Source organism: Melospiza melodia, chromosome 30, assembly GCF_035770615.1.
Source record: "Melospiza melodia melodia isolate bMelMel2 chromosome 30, bMelMel2.pri, whole genome shotgun sequence".
NCBI lineage: Eukaryota > Metazoa > Chordata > Aves > Passeriformes > Passerellidae > Melospiza > Melospiza melodia.
Window position 1 is genome coordinate 507809 of NC_086223.1, and position 20918 is coordinate 528726.

General features: G+C 48.0%; 2 protein-coding genes across 6 annotated transcripts in view; both read right to left on the minus strand.

Moving 5' to 3' along the window:
• Positions 1-1859: 1859 nt before the first annotated feature.
• HOXB2 (homeobox B2) lies at positions 1860-4424 on the minus strand. The gene is made up of 2 exons (XM_063178896.1): positions 3594-4424; positions 1860-2327 (listed from the first exon to the last, which is right to left on the minus strand). The coding sequence occupies exons 1-2, from the start codon at positions 3967-3969 to the stop codon at positions 1870-1872; spliced, it is 834 nt and encodes a 277-aa protein (XP_063034966.1). The 5' UTR covers positions 3970-4424; the 3' UTR covers positions 1860-1869.
• Positions 4425-8571: 4147 nt separating this feature from the next.
• HOXB3 (homeobox B3) overlaps positions 8572-20918 on the minus strand; it is a 73926-nt gene continuing 61579 nt past the window's right edge. For 3 of the 5 annotated variants that reach the window (XM_063178635.1, XM_063178632.1, XM_063178634.1), the window contains 3 exons: positions 20604-20660; positions 12902-13374; positions 8572-11226 (listed from right to left, as the gene is read on the minus strand). In XM_063178635.1, coding sequence (XP_063034705.1) covers positions 10433-11226; positions 12902-13277 — 1170 coding nt within the window. In that variant the 5' untranslated portion in view covers positions 13278-13374; positions 20604-20660 and the 3' untranslated portion in view covers positions 8572-10432. Of the gene's footprint in view, positions 11227-12901; positions 13375-14969; positions 15090-16604; positions 17190-20603; positions 20661-20918 lie in introns of those variants that run through there. The other 2 variants (XM_063178633.1, XM_063178636.1) reach the window with 2 other exon arrangements.

Sequence of the window (20918 nt, forward strand, 5' to 3'; positions counted from 1 at the left end):
TCCTTCTCCCGCGTTCATTTGGTCACCCCAACGCGTGGATTTATTTTTGAGCTTTTACCCAAAATCCTCCCTTTTTTTCCTAATTTTTTTTGCAGCTCCGACGTTTCAAACTGCGGTGGATTCTGAGAGAAAGGAGGAGGAGGAGGAGGAGGATGGGGATGAAGGGCGGGATTGGGATGTGGGAGGCCGGGAATGGCCCCGGAATTCGCGTGGGCTCCGCGCTGCCTTTGTGTTGCTTTCCCATCCCTTTATCCCCTTTTTTTTCCATTTTATTTTAATTTTTCCCTTTAAATTCGAGGATTTTTCCCGTCCCCGAAATGTTAAAATAAGAAATTGATTGAATACAATAAATAAATGAATAAATAAATAAACAAGCACCGAGCTGGGGGAAAAAGAGCCCAGAACTCTGGGAATATTTCCTCTGGAATCGTTGCTTGGGAGCGATTCCTTTTGTCTCCTCTCAGGGCACACGAGGAGATGATTAAACCTCGTTACAAAGCAGGGAAAAGCTGAATGAATTTATGGAGGAAAACAAAACAAAGCAAAAAAATCTCTTTTTTGGAATGAAATGCAGAGCAAACACGCTTCTGTCGCTTTTATAAAGACGTTTATTACTCTATGAAAAAAATATACAATAAATAATTTGCCCTTTGCTACGAAAGGATTTGAATAAATAATCTACATCTAAAACGTAAAAAGAGGAAGGAAAATTCCCCTGTTGTTTTTTTTTTATTAATTTCTTTTTTAAAAATTTTATTACGAAATCTAAAAGTCTCGTTCTGATTCCTGAGAAAGTCGCTGGGGGAGGAGGATTTATAAATTTAATTTATTTTTTTCTCTCCAGGGGCCGAAATCTCCCCGTGCGTGAGAACTACCGGCTGCTTCCTTGGAAATAAATAAGGAGGGAAAAAATAAATAAAAGGATCACGAAATACCTGAATCTTAGCAAAACTGGGGACGCGCTTTCACCCTCTGGAATAAATTTGGGAGGGAGGATTTGGGCGGCTCGGAGCTTCCAATGGAAGTGGGAGGAGGCGGCTGATGGGAAATGGCTTCAGGGCGACTTTTGGGGGTTCCCCTTCTTTTGGGGGTTTCCTCTTCTTTTTGGCCCAATTTGTGTTTTCCTCTTCTTTCAGGGCAGATTTTTGGGGGTTCTCTTTTGTCTGGGCCAGATTAAGGTGGGTTCCCCCTATTTTAGGCTAAATTTGGGGTTTCACCTTCTTTTAGACCAGATGTGTGGTTTTGCCCTTCTTTTAGGGCCAGGTTTTGAGGGTTCCTCTTCTTTCAGGGCAGATTTGGGGGGATTCCCCTTCTTTTAGGCCAGATTTTGGGGCTCCCCTTATTTTAGACCAGATTTGTGGTTTCCCCCTTATTTCAGGCCATATTTTGGGGGTTCCCTTTTCTCAGGCTACATTTTGGAGGATCCCTTTCTTTTAGGCCAGATTTTGGGGGTCTCCCCTTTACTCTGGCCATAATTTGGGTGTTCCCCTTCTCTCAGGCCAGATTTTGAGGGTTCCCCTTTACTCTGGCCATAATTTGGGTGTTCCCCTTCTCTCAGGCAATATTTCGAGTGTTCCCCTTCTTTCAGGGCAGATTTTAAGGTTTCCCCTTCTTTCAAGGCAGATTTTGGGGGGTTCTCCTTACTTTAAGCCAGATTTTGGGGATTTCCCTTTTCTCGGGCCATATTTCAGGGTTCCCCCTTCTTTCAGGCCATATTTCTGATTCCCCCTCCTCTCAGGCCATATTTTGATGGTCCCCCTCCTCTCAGACCGTATTTCGGGGTTCCCCTCCTCCCGGGGCAGCGCTGCCAGCGGCCGCTCCCACCCCGATCACCCCAAACCCCCCCCCGGGCAGCGCAGGGAGCTCCCGTCAGGGCAAGTCCAGGTCGCGCAGGTCCATGGAGCAGAGAGCGCTGCTGAACAGCTCCAGCTCCTCCTCGGAGAAGCGCAGGGGGCTCTGCAGAGCATCGGGACCGCCCGGGAAGCCCGGGGCGAGCTCCAGGCACGGCTCCACCGGGAGAGCCCCGAGCTCCACCGGGGATTCGCACCCGGCCCCGGGGACGGCCCCGCGCTGCTCCGCGCTCCCTCCGCGCCGCTCCGCGGGCTCCTCCTTGTGCTGCGTCTGCCGCTTGTGCTTCATCCTGCGGTTCTGGAACCACACCTTGACCTGGCGCTCGCTGAGCTGCAGCAGCGCCGCGATCTCCACCCTGCGCGGTCTGCACAGGTATTTGTTGAAGTGGAATTCCTTCTCCAGCTCCAGCAGCTGCGTGTTGGTGTAGGCGGTGCGGAGCCTCCTGGAGCCGCCGCTGTCCGCCGGCCCCGCCGCCTCTGCCGGGAAAAATCACAGGAATTTGCACCGAAATTCGTTCATTCGGCTTTGCCCGCTCCGGAGGAGCTCCCTGCCTCGGGGGGAAAAGGGATTTTGCTCCCTGGTCTCTCCCTTTAGAGCCCTTCCCTCTCTGCTGCCTGGTGCATGAAAAGAATTTCTGTCTTCCTTCTAAATCCCTCAAATGGAGGATATTTCTAAATTCCTAAATTTCTTCTCAATTTCTTCTAAATATGTTCTAAATGTCTTCTCAATTTCTTCTAAATATGTTATGAATTTCTTCTAAATTTCTTCTAAATGTCTTCTAAATTTCTTCTAAATTCCTTCCAAATTTTTTCTAAATCTCTTCTAAATTTCTTCTACATTTCTTCTCAATTTCTTCTCAATTTCTTCCCAATTTCTTCTCAATTTCTCCTAATTTTCTTCTAAATTTCTCCTAAGTTTCTTCATTCTCTCTTTCCTGTTTTTTTGTTGTTTTCTGTTTTTTTTTTTTTTTTTTTTTTTTTTTTTTTTTTTTTTTTTTTTACCTTTTCCCTTTGGTACTTTGGTTTCATTATCCCATTTCCCCCCGGCCAATGAGCTCCGGTGTCTGCCCCGGTCCTGCCCGGTTTTACCGGAGCCCTGGAAATCCTGGAATTGTTCCTCCCGCGCTTCATCCCGAGGGAGCGAAAGCAGGGAGAGGCTGCTCCTTTTTCTGGGGGCGTTTTGGGGTGTAATCATTCCATTTCGCAGGATCAGCCCTCGCTCTTTCACCTCCCCACCCATTTTCCTCCCCCCTCCGCGCATCTTTGGGGTTTTGTTGTTTTTTCTTTTCCCTTTTTTTTAATTTTTTCCCCTTTTTCCCCCCCGTGGGCTGTAAAACCCCGCAGCTCTGGCTCTGAAAGCCGAACAAACGGAGCCGAAACCCCCCCGGGTCCTCCTCGCTCGGGGCTTGGGCAGAAGCGGCAGAAATTTGTTATTTTTATTGGGAGGTGGAGGAGGAGGAGGGAGCAGAACCCCCCCGAGTTCATCGCTCCGTGAATTCCCCGATCCCAGGGCAGGGGGATGGGCTGGGGCCGTTTTGGGGCAGAATTGGCCATTTCCCTTTTTTTTTCCCAATTTTTTCCATTTTTTCCCTTTTTCTTTTCAATTTTTCCCCATTTTTTCCTTTTTTTTTTTTTTTTTTTTTTTTTTTTTTTTTTTTTTTTTTTTTTTCATTTCCCCCCTTTTTTTTCCATTATTTTCCCATTATTTTCCATTTTATCCGATGCACCCCGGGCCATACGAACCTGCGGGAGGTCCCGTGGCGGGCGCCGGCTCCGAGGATGATGATGATGATGATGGTGGTGGGGACGAAGCGGCCGGAGCGTGGCCGCTCCTCTTGGACGGTTTCTTCTCCTTCATCCAGGGGAACCGCGCTGCCCGCGGGCCGGGCTGGGCCGGGCCGGGCCGGGCCGGGCCATGCGGGGCTCGGCTCTGGCTCCTGCCCGGGTGGCCATCGAGGCTTTGCAGGAGGCTCTGCTCGAAAGGAGGAGGAATGAACGTCGAGTCCTTGATTGATGAAGTTTGAAATGTCTCCAGGACAGCGGGCAGAGACGTCAGGCACTCGGCGAGCGAAGGCTGGCTGTTTATAAACCCGATCTCCCTCTCAAATTCAAAATTCATGGCTTTTCCAGGCTTTAAAAAGCGGGAGGGAGGCGGGGGAGAGGGAGGAGGAGGAGGAGGGGGAGAGGGAGAGAAACCGGAGGGCCTCGGGTTTTTGATGGCGGGGATGATGACGGTCCTCGCGCTTTTAATAATTGTTATATTGCTGATAATACGGGCGGAGGGGACCCTGCTCTGCTAAACTCGGGGCTGGGGCGAAATTGCAGCCAATTCTCATCACGTGGGAGGCCCCGGCCAATGGCAGGAGGGGCCTGGTGGCAAACAGAAAGCGTTATTTTCTTTAACTGATTAAATAAAAAGGGAGGAAAAAGCGAGAGAGAGAGGGGAACCCCAGAAAAGCCAAGAGGAGCACCCCAGAATCAACATCATTGAATGGCTGTGGGCAAAGAGATCCTTCCTTCCTTCCTTCCTTCCTTCCTTCCTTCCTTCCTTCCTTCCTTCCTTCCTTCCTTCCTTCCTTCCTTCCTTCCTTCCTTCCTTCCTTCCTTCCTTCCTTCCTTCCTTCCTTCCTTCCTTCCTTCCTTCCTTCCTTCCTTCCTTCCTTCCTTCCTTCCTTCCTTCCTTCCTTCCTTCCTTCCTTCCTTCCTTCCTTCCTTCCTTCCTTCCTTCCTTCCTTCCTTCCTTCCTTCCTTCCTTCCTTCCTTCCTTCCTTCCTTCCTTCCCTCCCTCCCTCCCTCCCTCCCTCCCTCCCTCCCTCCCTCCCTCCCTCTGCCACTTCCGCCACTTCCGCCACTTCCGCCACTTACTTCCGCCACTTCCGCCACTTACTTCTGCACTTCCGCCACTTACTTCTGCACTTCCGCCACTTACTTCCGCCACTTCCACCACTTCCGCCATTTCCTTCTGCACTTCCGCCACTTCATCCCCATTCCATCCCCATTCCCTGCCCCGTCCCAGGCCCGTTCCATTCCCGTTCCAGCCCCGTTCCCTGCTCCACTCCATCCCCATTTCCTGCTCCATTCCAGCCCCGTTCCTGCCCCGTTCCAGCCCCGTTCCCTGCTCCACTCCATCCCCATTTCCTGCTCCATTCCAGCCCCGTTCCTGCCCCGTTCCAGCCCCGTTCCATCCCCGTTCCTGCCCCGTTCCAGCCCCATTCCCTGCCCCATTCCTGCCCCGTTCCGTCCCCGCCGCTCCCGGTGCCTCCAGCCCAGCCCTGGCTGTGAACCCTCAGGGAACCGAGCGATCTTTTGAGCTCAGTTTAGTTAAACCCGCCCGATGTACGAGTTTAAATGGCTCCTAAAGAGCGGCCTAATCCCGGTCCTTCCCAGGCCGGGCTTAATGGACCCCTTGCACTTCGCTCAAGGGCCAAAAGCGTTTTGAGGTCACGGCTATCTCTGAAATCGCATTTCTTCCTCCCCACCTCTTCTTCTGCAATAAAGCAGCGCCACTTCCAGAGTTTACAAAATAAATAAATAAAATTAAAAAGTCATTTCCCAACGTTTTTTTTTTTTCTTTCTTTTTTTCTTTTTTTTTCTTCCTTTCTTTGCCCTCTCTAAAGCGCCCCGGGTCCACAGAGCCCGAAAAGAGGAGAGAAACCATCAATCTTCCACTGCAAAGCCTCCTGACAGCTCGCCCTGACTCACTCCGCACAGAAATTCTGCTTTTACCACGGAGTTTTAAACCCAGGGCAGATTTATGAACTTTAATCCGCGGGTTTCAATGGCGGAAACTTAAAATAAAAGGAGAGAAATTAAAATAAATGTGCCTGGAGGGGAAGGAGAAGGAGTTTGGGTTGGCTGGAGCTCCAGTTATCCCAGTTTGCGGCCGGGAGGGACTGGGAGGCTCCGCTCCCTGGAAACTTTTGTCACTTGAAGCATCTGCGTGGGTGGGAATGAATCTAAAACAGAATAAATCCAAAGCTCCTTCAGCGAGCGGGGGTAAAGAAAATAATTACAATAATTAAAAAAATACCGAGCACAAACCCGAATTTCCCCGAGTGTTTCATGGATCCGCGTATCAAAACCACCCCAAAATCTGTTTCATCTCAGATCAATGATATAAAATAAAATAAAATAAAATAAAATAAAATAAAATAAAATAAAATAAAATAAAATAAAATAAAATAAAATAAAATAAAATAAAATAAAATAAAATAAAATAAAATAAAATAAAATAAAATAATCGGGTTTTGCTCGTTGCTGGCTGGTTTGAAGGGGATGTTTGGAGTTTGCGGTTCCTGGGTTTGAGGGATGGGGATGGAGAGGAGGAATTTGGGATGGAAAATTCTTCCCAGCCGCTGCCAAAAGTTGTCTCGGCTTTTTGCTCGCACTCGGAGCTGCAAGGGGGAAAGAAAAATGAAAATAAAGGGGAATGAAAAGAGGGGAAAGTGAAAATTGGGGGGAATGAAAAGAAGGACAAATGGGAAGAGGGGGGAATTTTAAAAGGGGGCAAAAAATAAAAGTGAGGGGATGAAAAGAGGAGGGGAATGAAAATGGGAGAAAAATAAAAGGGGGGGGGAAATGGAAATGAAAAGAGGGGAAAATGAAAAGGGGGAGAAAACTGAAATGAAAAGAGGGAAATGGAAGGGGGGATGAAAAGAAGAGGGAAAATGAAAATATGGGAAAAGGAAAAAAGGGAGGGAAATGGAAAAGGGGGAAAAAAGAAAAATGGGGGGATGAAAAGGGGAGAAAATGAAAATATGGAGAAACTAAAAGATGGAAAAGTGAAAAGATGGAAAAACGAAAAGAGGGGGGGAAATGAAAAGGGGAGAAAATTAAAAGTGGGGGGATGAAAAGGGGGAGGAATTAAAAGGGGGAGAAAATGAAAAGATGGAAAAATTAGAAGAGGGGGGAATGAAAAGAGGGAAATTAGAAGAAGGGAAATGAAAAGAGGGGGAAAAATAAAGAGAGGGGAAAGAAAAAAAAAGGAAAAAAACCTCTTGGGAAACTGGGATTTTCTTCCCCCCATTCATCACACGGAGGAAAAGGGGGAAAAACCTCCCGGGTGAGGGAGAGGTTTCGCATCCTGGGATGAATTCCGGAGCCCGCCAGGGAGGGAGGGCCCAGGGCGCGCCCCGGAATTGCTTTTTTTCCCTTTTTCCCGGATTTTAACCATTTCCTGGGAATCCCTGGCTCAACATGGCGCCGGGAAAATCCGGGAATGGGAGCGGGGAGAGAGAAACGTTCTGCGAGATGATCCCGGCCCACCCGGGGATAATTTATTAATTTTATTATTAAAAATAAATTTTAAAATTTATTTTTGAATTAAAAATATTTCACAGGCCGGAATGGGGAATTGTTCCTTGTGGTCCCACTGCCCCAGATCCCGTTATTATTTATAATTATTTATAATTTTAATTTTTAATCATTAACCTGGAACTTGGTTTATGAGGCAGGATCGGAGCTCGGTGTGGTTTCTCATGAGAGTTTTTCTCCACCAGAGCTTTGCTTTTATTAATCCCTCGGGGATTTGTGCTGGCTGTGCACACAGGTGGATGAAAAGAGTAAAATGTGAAATATCTGAAATGTAGAAGTGTGAGGTAGAAAATGCGGTGTAGGGAATGCAGGGTATTGGATGTAAAATATAAAATGTAAAAAATAAAATAAAAAATATAAAAAATTAAAAATAAACTATATAACACAAAAAATACTATATAAAATATAGGTTATGGGCTATAAAACGTGTAATATATAATTTATAATGTATATTATATATAACATATTATACGTATTATATTATATGTATAAATATATAAACTATATAAACTACATAAAAAATATAAAAATACATAAAGTACAAAACACAAAACCCACGTGCTGCTTCTACACCCCAATGCCCTTTTTTTTCATTTTAAATTTTTTTTTCCTTTTTTTGGGTACCTTTTCCAGCTTTTCCATCCTTTTCTCGTGGTCGCAATGAAAATCCAAAACCCTCGCTCCTTCCTCCTCCTCCTCCTCCTCCTCCTCCTCACCCCAGCCTTTCAGCCTTCCCAGCCCATAAAACTTTTATTGCCCCTCGCTGCTTTAATGGGAGTTTTCTTAGGGCTTTAGAGCAGAAAAAGCAAATTATTCACGGCTTCCCCGCCTGCTTTCGCTGCCGGCCCGGGGCTCTTCTCTTCTCCCCTTTCGCTTTCACCTTTTTTGGGAGTTTTTTTCCCTCTTTTAGCCCAAATTTGTGGGGCCCGGGAGGTGCTGCTTGGCGCACGTGGGTGCCACACATTTCTATTTCAGAAATAATTCCGTTGTTTTAGCCAGAATTCAATTCTTTTGGCCCGAATTGAATTATTTAATATTAAATTAAATAACATAGAAATTATGGATTTCATTCCTCGTCACTTCCCAGGGCCCCGGATGGAAACTCTGGGCCATCTTTACGTTTTCTTCTCTCCTTTATTTATTTTTTCCCCTCTCCTTGTTTTTATTTATTATTTTTCACGATTGATCCCTTTTCCTTTGTTTTCCTTCCCTCTCCAATGGCAGCCCGGGCCTGGCTCCACGTGATCCCTCTTTGTGGGCCCGAATTCCCAGGATTTCACCCCAAACCAACTCCGCTCTCCATCCCTCTCCTTTTCCTCCCCATCTCCCTTCAACAAGTTTTATTTTTTTCCCCTTGAAATCCCTTTTTTATTTTTTCCCAAAAAAACCCCGGACGGACAGGACGAGCTAAAACGGAGAGCAGAAAGTTTATTGAGGAATTGTTGGGCAGACAGGAGGAAAGAAAAGAGCTACTGTAAGAACAAAGGGAGAGCGGCGAGAGGAGGGGCCGAGGGGAGGGAGCCGCGATGAAATTCTTCTAATTCAGGACGAAACAATTCCGGTCTGCTCTGCTCTCATGCCTCCAGAAGAACTAATTACATTATTCATAAGTACCGAGGGAACAGAAAACTACTGCTTCTCCCTAAATTACAATAACTAAAAGGAGCTCGTGGTACAATGACAAGGGGAACACAATGTCCTTTTTTTTTTTTAATTTTTTTTGTTGTTTTTTGCTCTTTTTCTGCTTTTTTCTGCTTTTTCTTGGAAGGAAATACTAAAAAAGTACCGCCTGATTCTTATTTTTGTCATTTCTTTTTGCTTGCTTTTCCGTCATATAAATACATGGTCGGGGGGGGGGGGATAAATAATACAAAAAAAGAAAAAAAAAAGGAAAATATTTTCAACTGCTATAACCAATAAATATATATGAATGTTCACCAGAACACACACCTAACTGAAGGGCGCCTCGACGGAGCTGAGAGCCCTTCAAAGTTGCTTTTTTTTAATTATTATTATTATTATTTTTTAATACCCATTATATGTAAACTCTAAGTGCAACAAAGATGTCCCGGCAGGAAAGCGTCAGCAGATCCCAGGGATCCCTCGGCTTCTGCTTCCGTGGGAGGACATTCCTCTGCTCAAAAATACCCTGTTTCACGTCAGCTCGAAGGAGAGGAGGAAAGAAGCTCAGGATTTCCCCAATTGCTGTTTTTTTCTGCTCATCAACCCTAAAAAAACACCCCCAGAAAAAAAACCCCAAACCCTCCCCAAAAGGAGAAATTGAGATTTCGCCTCAGCAGAGGCGAAGGAAGGGAAATGTTCAGCCCTGGCCGCTCTTTCTTCCTCTCTTTGGAATTTTGGGTGGGGGGAAAAAAGGGGGATTTAGGCGTTCCCAAAGATTTCCTCAACCCTTTTTGGGGTTGGACCTCTCTTATCCAGAGTTTTAAAAGGTTTTTTAAAGGAGAGGGGGAGCAGGGCCTGGAGGGGCGAGCATGGCTCCGGGGCCTTGGCAGGTTGGGGATTTGCAAGTTTGGGGGATTTGGGGGGAAGTTACCCTGTGGGAAAGGGGATTTGTCCTTTTTCCAGTGGGAAATTGGATTTTTCCGGTCAGAAATTGGATTTCTCCCTTTTCCAGTCAGAAATGGGATTTCTCCCTTTTCCGATGGGAAATTGGATTTCTCTCACTTCCGGCGGGAAATCGGATTTTTCCTTTTTCAGGTCAGAAATTGGACTTTTACCTTTTCTGCTTGGAAACTGGATTTCTCCTTTTTCCAATGGGAATTTGGATTTCTCCGTTTTCCAGCGGAAAAGGACAACCCTTCCTCTGAGGGCTGGGGAGGAAAGCACCGGCGGATCTGGAGACGGACTCAAAGTGGGGAGAGCTTCCTGGTGGATCGCTTTGAGGTTCTTTGGATGCAGACACCCCAAAACTTGGCTGAAGGACTCTTCTCCTTCCCGGCATCCAGGAATTATCGGTGACGATCCAAGCATGGCTCAGAAATGACGGATTTCCCCACTCAAACCCTGCAGGATTCCTACCAAACCACCCCGAGCCCATTTCAGAAGGTTTTCTGTCATAACCCAGGAGGTTCCTCCCTTCCAAAGCCACCAAAACCGCTCGGTGGTCATTACAAACCCCAAAACCGCTTTGTGCTCATAACAAACCCCAAAACCCCACCAAAACGAGTGAGGCTGGAAAGAAACCCAACACAACCATCCCTGAAACCCAAACCGCCCTTTTTTTCCCCCAAAAACACCAGCTTCCCCTCTCACAGGTGGGTGAGCTTGGGCGCCTCTTGGATTCTGCCCTGAGAAGTCGCGTGGTGCGACGAGAGCTCCGCGTAGGCGGCGTGGCTCTCGCACGGTCCGTGGGGCTGGCCCGGCGGGACCCCTCCGTAGTCCATGGCGCCGGCCTGGTGCTGCTGGCCCAGGTGGTTGAGGCCGTACAGGGCCGGGCCCGAGGCAGGCAGAGAATCCACAAAGTTCCCTCCGACGTAGGCGGGGCTGCCCTGCATGGCGCCCGCGCCGTAGGCCGCGCCGTTGGCCTGCAGCACGTGCGGCTCGTACTCGGCCGCCGCCGCCGCGGCCCCGGCGAATTTCTGCTGGTTTGGGCAACCCTTCAGGGACGCCTGGTAGCCGGGGTTGGGCACGGCGTAGGCGTTCTGGTGGGGTTTGCCGAAGGACGGCGGCGATGGCGCCTCATAGGCGCCGCTCATGGGGTGCAAGGCGTTGAGGAACCCCGCCGAGGCCTGCATGGGCTGCGGGGGGCTGCCCGCCGGGGAGGGCCCCCCAGAAGAGGAGCCGCCCATGCCTTTGGATTTCTGATCCTTTTTGTACTTCATCCTCCTGTTCTGGAACCAGATCTTGATCTGGCGCTCGCTGAGGTTCAGCAGGTTGGCCATCTCCACGCGCCGCGGCCGGCACAGGTAGCGGTTGAAGTGGAATTCCTTCTCCAGCTCCACCAGCTGGGCGCTGGTGTAGGCCGTGCGCGCCCTCTTGGAGGCCGAGGAGCCCGGGGGGCTTTTCTCGCCGCCGCCGCCGCCTCCGCCGCCGCCGCAGGTTTCTGTCGCGCCCCCAGAATGAAATAAAAGAGAATTACTTAGGCACAGAAATTGAATGCGTCGCTTCTTAATAAAGCTGCCCCTCGCCCCTGCGCCGCGGCCTGCACTCCATAACCGTGGCGTTTATTAAGAGTCCTGTTCTCCAAAGCGGCCCCTGCTTTATGAAAATTGGATCATGTCATGTAGGAGAGGATTCCAGGGCCCCTTATTGAGGAGGAGATTATTTCCCGTGGATAATTTTCTGGAAAATGACGTTTGGCAGGGCAGGGCGGCTGCGGGGCCAATTAATGCGGGGTGGGGAGGGGGTGGTTTGCACACAGGTGTGACACCAAGGTTTGGGTTGGACAAAGGTGTGACACCAAGGTTTGGGTTGCACACAGGTGTGACACCAAGGTTTGGGCTGGACAAAGGTGTGACACCAAGGTTTGGGTTGCACACAGGTGTGACACCAAGGTTTGGCTCTGCGAGAAGAAAACTTCATAAATTGTGTTAATGTGGGATGGAGCGCTCACCACGAGGTTGTGTGAACAGATTTGTTGAAATTGTGGTGAATTCAAACTGAATTCTTGGGTTTTATCTGTATTTATCTTTAAATTTTTGGTTTTTATCTGAGTTTATGTGAACTGCGGTAAATCCTAGCCAAAATTTTGGTCTTTATCTGAACTTCGCAGTGGTTTTTTGGGTTTTATCTGAATTGTGGCAAATCTGAGCTGAATTTTTGATTTTTATCTGAATTTATCTGAATTGTGGCAAATCCAAACTGAATTTTTGATTTTATCTGAACTTCTCTGAATTTTTTGTGGGACACAGGGAGAACTTTGAGGTGGCACCACACCTGCTATTGCTGAGCACCGGGAAGGCACCAAACAGAATTTTAGGGGTGATTTGGGCAGTTGGGAGAACATTTTCCCCAAATTTGTGTCCACCAGGCAAACCAGGGTTTGGCACCCGTGGTTGTGTTTGAAATAAACCCATAAATAAATAAATAAATAAATAAATAAATAAATAAATAAACCAGGGGTGGGTGGGCAGTGCCCGGACCCTCCTGGGGTCTCACGGGGTCCTTTCCCCACACCTCCAGAGGAGAAGGGAAATGTTCACCCTTGTGAGCTCTTCCTTCCTCCCTTTGGGATTCTGGGCAGTAAAACAGGAATTTGTGTTTATCCTAAATTGATTTCTGCAACCCTTAGACCTCTCTTTGGAATTCTGGGCTGGAAAACGGGAATTTGGGTCTTGTCTAAACTGGTTTCTCCAATCCTTTGCTGTTCTTAGACCTCTCTTTGGAATTCTGGGCTGGAAAACAGGAGTTTGGGTCTTCTCTAAGCTGATTTTTTCCAACCCTTTGGGATTCTTAGACCTCTCTTTGGACTGCTGGGGGGTAAAGAGGAATTTGTGCCTTCCCTAAATGACTTCTCCAACCCTTAGGCCTCTCTTTGGAATTCTGGGCTGGAAAACGGGAATTTGGTCCTTCCCTGAACTGTTTCCTCCAACCCTTTTGTAATTCTTAGACCTCATTTTGGAATTCTGGGCACGAAAATCAGAATTTTGGCTTTCCCTGAACCAATTCGTCCAACCCTTTGCCACTCTCAGACCTCCTTCACCAATTCTTTTGCCGTTTAACCTTGTTATCTCCTAGCAGGTGAGGCCGGCGCGCGTCACCGCGGCCTCCCCATCTACCTGCGCCGGGCGAGCCGTTCTTCTGCTTGGAGTTCTGCCTCGACTCCTTCATCCAGGGGAAGATCTGCTTGGAGATGCTGCCGCTGGCGCCCAGGCTGGATTTCCCGGGGCTGTTTTTACCGGCATTGTTGGTGCTGTTGGCGCTGTTGGCGCTGTTGGCGCTGGGCGATGCCGGCGGCTCCGCGGGCCGCATGCAACTCCCGTTGAGCTCCTTACTCTTGCCGTGGGACTGCAGGGAGCAGGAGGACCTCTGGAAGTCGCTCTCCAGGTGGGAAGAGGCCTGGAAGGGCGGCTGGGCGCCCTCGTAGCCGAACCCATTGGCGTAGGAGTAGCCCCCGAAGAGCGTGGAGCTGTCGTAGTACGAGGCCTTCTGCATCTTTTTTGGCTACCAGGGTCTTGACACCCCTATGGCAGAACATTGGCACCCCGAGGCCACGTGACGGCCCCTCTCCAGCTGGCTGGTGGGAGCTGACCTGAAAGGTTAGCAGAAAAAACACAATAATAGTGCCAGGAATCCATCTTGGGGCCTGAAAGGCTCCTGACATGAATAGGGTCCCGCCGAACGGGGGGGAACAGATGCTGCCAGCAGATTTCACCCTGCCCAGCCTCGGAGAAATTGGATTTTTGAGGGGGTTTTGGGGTGGCAGAGCTTCTCTTTTCACTGCTCGTTTCGCTCTGTGGCTGCACATGGGATGGCCTCTGTACATCGATTTATTCTGGATTTGTCCCCGCACACAAATCCCCTAAAACACCCCTGGGGGGTTGCGTCACTCACACATTTACACACCCAGCTAAACCCCAAATCAGCACAAACGCGAGAGCACAGAGCGGAGAATCGCCGGCCAAAAACACAAAAACAACCAAAGTCCTGCTCTTCCTACCGAAATCACGCACGGAGCAGCCCCCAGAACCCTCCCAGCACAGAAATTCAAAGTTTATCCCCAGGGTTTGTTTGCTTTTGAGCCGCAAACAGCAAAAATCCGTGTTTTCCCCCAGGTAACAGCAAAAATTCGTGTTTTATCCCCAGGTGACTGCGAAATCCGTGTTTTATCCCCAGGAACAGCAAAAATCCGTGTTTTTTCCCCAGGAACACGGAAAAGCCGTGTTTTCCCCCCAGGTAACACTGTCCCGGCACACTTGGCTCCGTTTTTTGTTTACTCAGGAACTCCCAGCGCCTCTGGAATTCAGGGCAAAGATTCCCAGCAGATCGGAGCAGGCAGGAATTCCAAACGCGATTTCTGACCCTGGCCTGCTCTGGGTCTCTCTCCCGTCTCTGACAGGTTCAATTTAGAAAATAAATCCTTTTTTTTTTTTTCTATCTTTTTCCCCAGCACGGTTTTGTGTTTCTCCTCCCAAATCCAGAGCTGGGGAGCGGATCCCGACCCCGCTGGGGTTTCATCCCTGTTGTTGTTTGATATTTTTGTTTTCTCTCTTTCTCGTGGAAAACAAACACTTCACGAGGCCATTTGCTCCTCGCTTTGCACCCCTTGGATTTTCCTCTATCCAAACTCAAAAAGTCTAAAAATGCCCCAATCCAAAGCTTAAAATCACAAAATTAAACCTCTTTTTTCTCCCCTCTGAGATTTTTCTGATTTTTCTCCATCTCTTTCTTTTCCCTTTCCTTTTTCTCCCAGCAGAAACTTTCTCCTCCATTAAAACAGAGCAGAAATACCCCGAAGAAAATGTGAAAACTGCTTGGGAATAACCGGCAGAGGGATTTTTAAAAAGGGCAGAGGCTCCTCTCTGCTTCAGGAGCCAGCGAGCGTTTGTTTGGGGATTGATATCCATTGTATATGTAATTGTATCTCGTGTATATTCAGTTTTATCTGGGCCTCTTTCATCCTGCACAACAAAACAAAACAAACCCGGCTGAGATAAAGCCCAGCGCGATATTTTCAAGTGCCGGGGCTTTTACAGAAGCCCCAGCTCGACAATAAATTACATTTTTCCCCTCCTTTTCCTGGCTGCTGTTTTTATGTCACGCCACGCCGAAGATCCGTTTGCTTCACCCCGTCCGCGGAGGGACCGCTGGGGCTTTTGGAAAATTTATTTATTTAATTTTTTTTACCCTGATTAAATCCTTCCCGCATTCCCAAATCCGCATCGGATCTTCCTCGGAGATGCGTTATTGTCTGCGCCGAGGGCAGATCCTCGCTGCGAGTTATTCTCCTCCTCCTCCTCCTCCTCCCTGGCCATGATAAATTTGTCTTATTAAAAAGTAGCCTCCGCTCCCCGAGCCGTGAATTAATTAATTAACAAACAGCAGCGCCTTGATTATGAATAGGTTCGCTGGAAATATCTGCGAGGGGGCAGAGGTGGGAATTTCTCCAAGGCCTCTCTGTCTGCTAAAGATTTACTTAAAAATAAAAAAAAACAAAACCCAAAAAAGCAGCGAAAGAATCCCAAACCAGAGCCTCGTGAGGCTCGGCCAAAGCAGCTAAAAATAACGGCGATTATTCTTTTTTTTTCCTGGGGTTTTTTTTTTGGGTTCCTGTTGTTTTAAACGTCCATAAAATAAATTTACAACCCCCTCCGCCTCGCTCGTGGCTCCGCTTTGTACCTCATCTCTCAGCGCCTCACAAATGCCGCTCATTTATCTTCGCCCGGGACGGCCGCAATCCTAATTATTTACTCCAAGGAATTGCTTAGGAAAAGGGGGGAAAAAAAGAAAAAAAAAAAAAAAAGAAAGAAAGGGAAAAAAAAAAGCCCGGGCAGAATAATAAATATTCCATGATGTCGCGCTCCAATTAAAGGCGGGCGCTGTGAGTTTCACTCGGGCAGCGATTCCCCAAAAACTCTTTGCCTGCAACTTTGGAGGGCGAGGATTTGGGGGCCATTTAAATAATTAAAAAAAAAAAAAACAAAATGAATGAAGAATCGGGAGGGGAAAGGTGAGGCAGCGAAAGGATGTGTGGGGAGGATGAGGATGCTCGGGGATAAAATGGCAATATAGAAATGCAGAAATGTAGAAATGCAGAAATATGGAAATGCAGAAATACAGAAATGCAGGAATCAGACGGGGGAGGGGAGGGAAGCAGCGGAGGCCGAAGGGATTTTCTGCCCCTCCATGTTGGAAAATCCGAATTTCGCGATCCGAGCGCTCTCGTGGGGACGAGCAGCGCCTCTCCCCTCCCCCGCCCCCGGCAGCCCCACCGGGCCCGGCCCCGCCGCTCGCTCCGGTTCCGATCCGTCCCAAAATATCCCAAACGCTCCCCGCAACAATGGGGCGGGAGCTGGGGCCGAGCCCGGAGCCCCGCGCCGGCAAAAACAACGGAGCGTCCCCAAAATTTCCCTTCCTCCATCCCCCCACCCCAAAACAACATCTCCCCCAACGGCTGGAAAAACGCGGGGAGAGGCGGAAAAAAATTAAAAAATTTAAAAACGCGGCGAGAGGCAGAAAACAAAATTCAATTTATAAAACGCGGGGAGAGGCGGAAAAAATAAATTAAAAAATTAAAATAAAGCGCGCGGAAAGGCGGAAAAAAAATCTAAGTAAATGAAAAAAATAGAGGGTGGGGGTGGCGGAATTAAAAAAAAAAAAAGATGCAGGCGGTGGGTGAGGGCTGCAAAAGAGGCTCTGCGTGGAAGGAAGCCTAAAGCTTGTGAACTCTTCTTGAACCGAGATTGGAGTCATATGGTCATAAATCATTGGGACATATACTCCGCCATTCACAAAGTGATAGCCTATTTGAGTCCGGCTTACCTTAGTCTCTGACGAGCCAAGCACAGGCAGACATAATATATTTTCACATCCAGCATCCACGCAATCAATAAGCGAGGAGTGACCCCCCCTCCCGCTTCCCTCCCGGTACTCCCCGCTTTTTGCTGCTTTTTTTTCTTTTTTTTCTTTTTTTTTTTTTTGGTCTTTCTCTCTCCCTCTCTCTCTCTCTCTCTCTCTGGCTCCTTTCAAAACGTTACGGGGATAAACGCGCGGGCGAAGCGTCAAAAGGATAAAAAAAAAACCAAAAAAAAAAAAAAAAGGAAAATATTCAATCCGGTTTTGTGGCGGGTGGGATGGGTTGGTAAAAATGTTATTTTAAAAAAATATATTTTTAAAAAAATAAAACAGAGAGGGGGGTGGTTCAGCCAGGCGGTTACGGCGGCTCAAATTGTCTCGCTCGCTCTCCGTTTGGGGAAGGGGGATAAAAAATAAATAAATAAAAAATGATAAAAAAAATCAGGAACGCTTCCCAGCTTTGGCGAGGCGTGCGGGAGAAGCCGAGGGGGGTTTGGGAATGGCCAAACGCTGGAGGTTCCACTTGGCCTCTGCTACGCGCTGCTCACTGATAACAATGGCCTCTGCTCGAGCAAAGGGGAAGAAGGGAGACGAGAAGGGAGGAAAAAAAAAAAAAAAAAAAAGGAGAAGGAAAAAAAAAAAAAAAAAAAAAGAAAAAGCGTCCAGAAATTCAGATATATTTCGGAGATAATTCGGAAATAATTCGGAAATAATTCGGAAATAATTCGGAAATAATTCGGAGATAATTCAGAGATTATTCACAGATAATTCGGAAATTCCCCCCCTCACCAGCACCACCCGAACCCCCCCCTGCAACCGCTGGGATTAAAATTAAAATTAAATTTTAATTAAACAGAAAATGATGGCGGGAAGGCTGCGAGGGGCTCGGAGGCGATGGGAGGGGGTTCGGAGCAGGGACCCCCCAAAATTGGGGTTTGGTTGGGGGCGCTGGGGAATGGAAATTGTGGGGCCCGGCCTGGGCAGGAGGCGGCGGCGGCGCCTTTGATCCACGTGATGAGCAATTAGGCGTCAATTTATGCAAATGAGCCGGGCCGGCAGCTCCCCGACCCCTCCTCGCTGAGGGGGCGCCCCCAAATCTCCTTCTCCAGGGCACCCCAAAAAATAAACCCAAATTCTGGGGGGATTTTGAATGTTTGGTGTGGCTACAACTCGGAGTAACTTCAGCCGAGTAACTCCACAACTTTCAGCACCCCGAGGATGCTCTCCTCCATTTTCCTTGTCACAGCCACCCCAAAAAACCAAGCCCCAAAATGTTTGGGATTTCTGGGGGTGTTTTGAGCAATTCTCTTTCTCCAACTCGGAGTAACTTCGGCGGATCTTTCAGCACTCCAGAGCCAATCTCCCTTCTCCTCAGCCACCCTAAAACCCAAAATTTTTGGGGGGCGTCTCTAAGGGGTGGTTTTGAGCAATGCTTGCTGTTCCTACAACTCGGAGTAACTTCGGCGGAACTTTGAGCACCCCGGAGCCAATTTCCCTTCTCCTCAGCCACCTCAAAAACCAAAGCCCAACATTATTGGGGCGTTTTGGAGCAATTCTCTCTGTTCCTACAACTCAGAGTAACCTCAGCGGAACCCTGAGCACGCTCAGTGTCGCTACAACTCAGAGTAACTTCAGCAGAACTTCCAGTACCCCAGAGGATGCTCCCCCCACTCTCCCTTCTCCTCAGCCACCCCAAAAACCAAACCCCAACATTTTGGGGGGGTTTTGGGTTTTCTTTTGAGCAAAACTCTCTGTCGCTACAACTCGAAGTAACTTCAGCGGAACTTTGAGCACGCTCGGTGTTGCTACAACTCAGAGCAACTTCAGTGGAACTTCGAGCACCTCAGAGCCAATTTCCCTTCTCCTCAGCCACCCCAAAAACCAAACGCCAAAATCTTGGGGGTTTTTTTTGAGCAATTCTCTGATCCTACAACTCGGAGTAACTTAAGTGGAACTCTGAGCATGCTCAGTGTTGCTACAAGTCGGAGTAACCTCAGAGGAACTTTGCTCACCCCAGGGCCCTGAGGGGTTCTGGGGGGCCCAAGGCCTCTTGGGGGGGACCATAAATATAATTGTGATTGCTGTTAATAAATGTAATTATGATGGCTGTTAATAAAGTTAATTATGATGGCTGTTAATGAAGCTAATTACTACTGCTCGTATCAATAACCCCAAATTTACGATTTTCACCTCTTCTGGCACCAAAAACTTGGCCAAGAGGGGATTTTAGGGAGTTTTTTAGGGATTTTAGGGATTTTATGTTTAGTAATTTTGGGGATTTTAGAGATTATTTTTAGGGATTTTTTTAGGGATTTTAGGGTGGAATTTAAAAAACCCCATGACCAGGAGGGGCTGGCGAGTGGGAGGAAGGCAGGGCTGAGGAATTTAGGTGTCTGCACTTTTTATTGCTTTTTTTTCCCCTTTTCTCCCCTTTTTTCCTTTGGAATCGCTACTTTTGTTCCCCACCCCAATTATCTCCTTTAATTGTGGGCGCTCCCTCCCGGGCCCGAAGTGCTGACGAGGGGGAATTTGGGGAAGAAAAAGGGAAAGAGGCTCCGCAAAAATCTCTTTGGAGCTGCCTGGGATGGTGGGGACTCCTCGAGGGGTCCCGTGGCCCTTTCTTTATATTTCACTTTTAAAATTATTATTATTTAATTTTTAAACTTCTGTGTGCTGCACCTGCAGGATGAGAACTCTGGAGGGCAAAACAGAAAGCAAAAAAAAATTTAAAAAGAAGAGAAAAAAAGAAGAAAAAAAAAAGAAAAGAAGAAAATAAAAGGAAAGAAGAGAAAAATTTGAATTAAAAAATACAAGGAAAAAAAAAAAAAAAAAAAAAGAGGAAAAATAAATTAAAAAAGAAGGATGCCCAAGGGAAGATTTGGACTTCTGGGGGCTCTCTCAGAGGAGGTTTTCCAGGTGATTTTTAAAGTTTTATCCCGAAAATTCCGGGTTTTTTGCGGCTTTTGCTGTGGCCGCAGCCCCAGCTGGCAGCGGGACCACCGCAATTGGCGATTTATGAGGATTTTTGTTCCCCTCCCCTCTCATCTGAGATTTTATGAGCGGCTCCGACATCAATCTCCGGCTACGAGACAGGTCCTGCCGGCGTGCGATTCTCGGGAAAGTGGGAAAAGAGGAGAAAAAGGGGGAAAAGAGGAAGAAAAAGAGGAAAAAGAAAAACACGAGATAAAACAGAGGGAAAAGAGGAACAAGAAGAAAAAAAAGAGGGAAAAAGAGAGGAAAAACAAGTGGAAAAACGGGAATAGGAGGAAAACCAACCGCGGGCTGTTTGCAAACTTCTCCAGAGCTGAACCCCCCCGGATTTCTGCATTTCGGGCTTCTTGGATCATTTCTGAATTTCTGGGTTTTTGGAGCATTTCTGCATTTCTGGGGTTTTTTGGGCTCATTTCTGCATTTCTGGAGCTCCGGGACATCCAGCAGTGTCCGGGCTGCCGGGAGCGACCCCTCCGCAGGGTGAGAAATTCGGATTTTACCCCCGGGGGCTCCTCAGGGTGAGAAATTCGGATTTTTGCCCCCTGGGGCTCCTCAGGGTGAGAAATTCGGATTTTTGCCCCCGCGAGCAGCCGGGACAGCCCCGCGGCTCCTGCTCCGCCCAATCAGTCACGATTTGGGGCTCACCTCAAAGGCAAATGTCGCGATTTGGGCTTTCCCTTCCAAGGTAAATGTCGCGATATGGGCTTTTCCCTCCCTTCCAAGGCAAATGTTGCGATATGGGCTTTGCCTTCCTTCCAAGGCGAATGTCGCGATTAATAATAATAGTAATAATAATAATAGTGATAGTAGTAGTAGTAGTACTAGTAGTAATAATAGTAATAATAAAAGATAACATAAAATAACAATGAAATAATAGAAGAGGTCAGGCTGTGGGGATGTGGAGGAGCTGCTGAGGATGGACAGACGGACGGACGGACAGACGGACAGGACACACGGAGCTGATTGAAAACTCACCGGGTCTCCGGGAGCGGCTCCAGCAAATCCGAGGCCGACGTGGGGAGAGGAGCGGGACTGGGGAGGGAAATAAAATAAAAATAAAATAAAATAAATGAAAATTGGGTCAGAACAGGGCGGGTGAGGGGACTGATCAGCGGGGGTGGCACTGGGGACACCAGGGACAGAATGGGGACAAGGGGAACAGACTGGGGCAAGGGGGACAAGGTTGGGACAGGACGGACAAAATGGGGACAAAAGGGGGGCAAGAGGGACAAAATGGGGATAAAAGGGACAAAATGGGGATAAAAGGGACAATATGGGGACAGGAGGGAC

Excerpts from the sequence above, each read along its gene's own strand:
- HOXB2 (XM_063178896.1), bottom strand. The coding sequence starts at position 3,969 with ATGAATTTTGAATTTGAGAGGGAGATCGGGTTTATAAACAGCCAGCCT. Across the intron at positions 2,328-3,593 it reads CGCCACGGGACCTCCCGCAG|AGGCGGCGGGGCCGGCGGAC; the intron begins GTTCGTATGGCC and ends TTTTCCCGGCAG.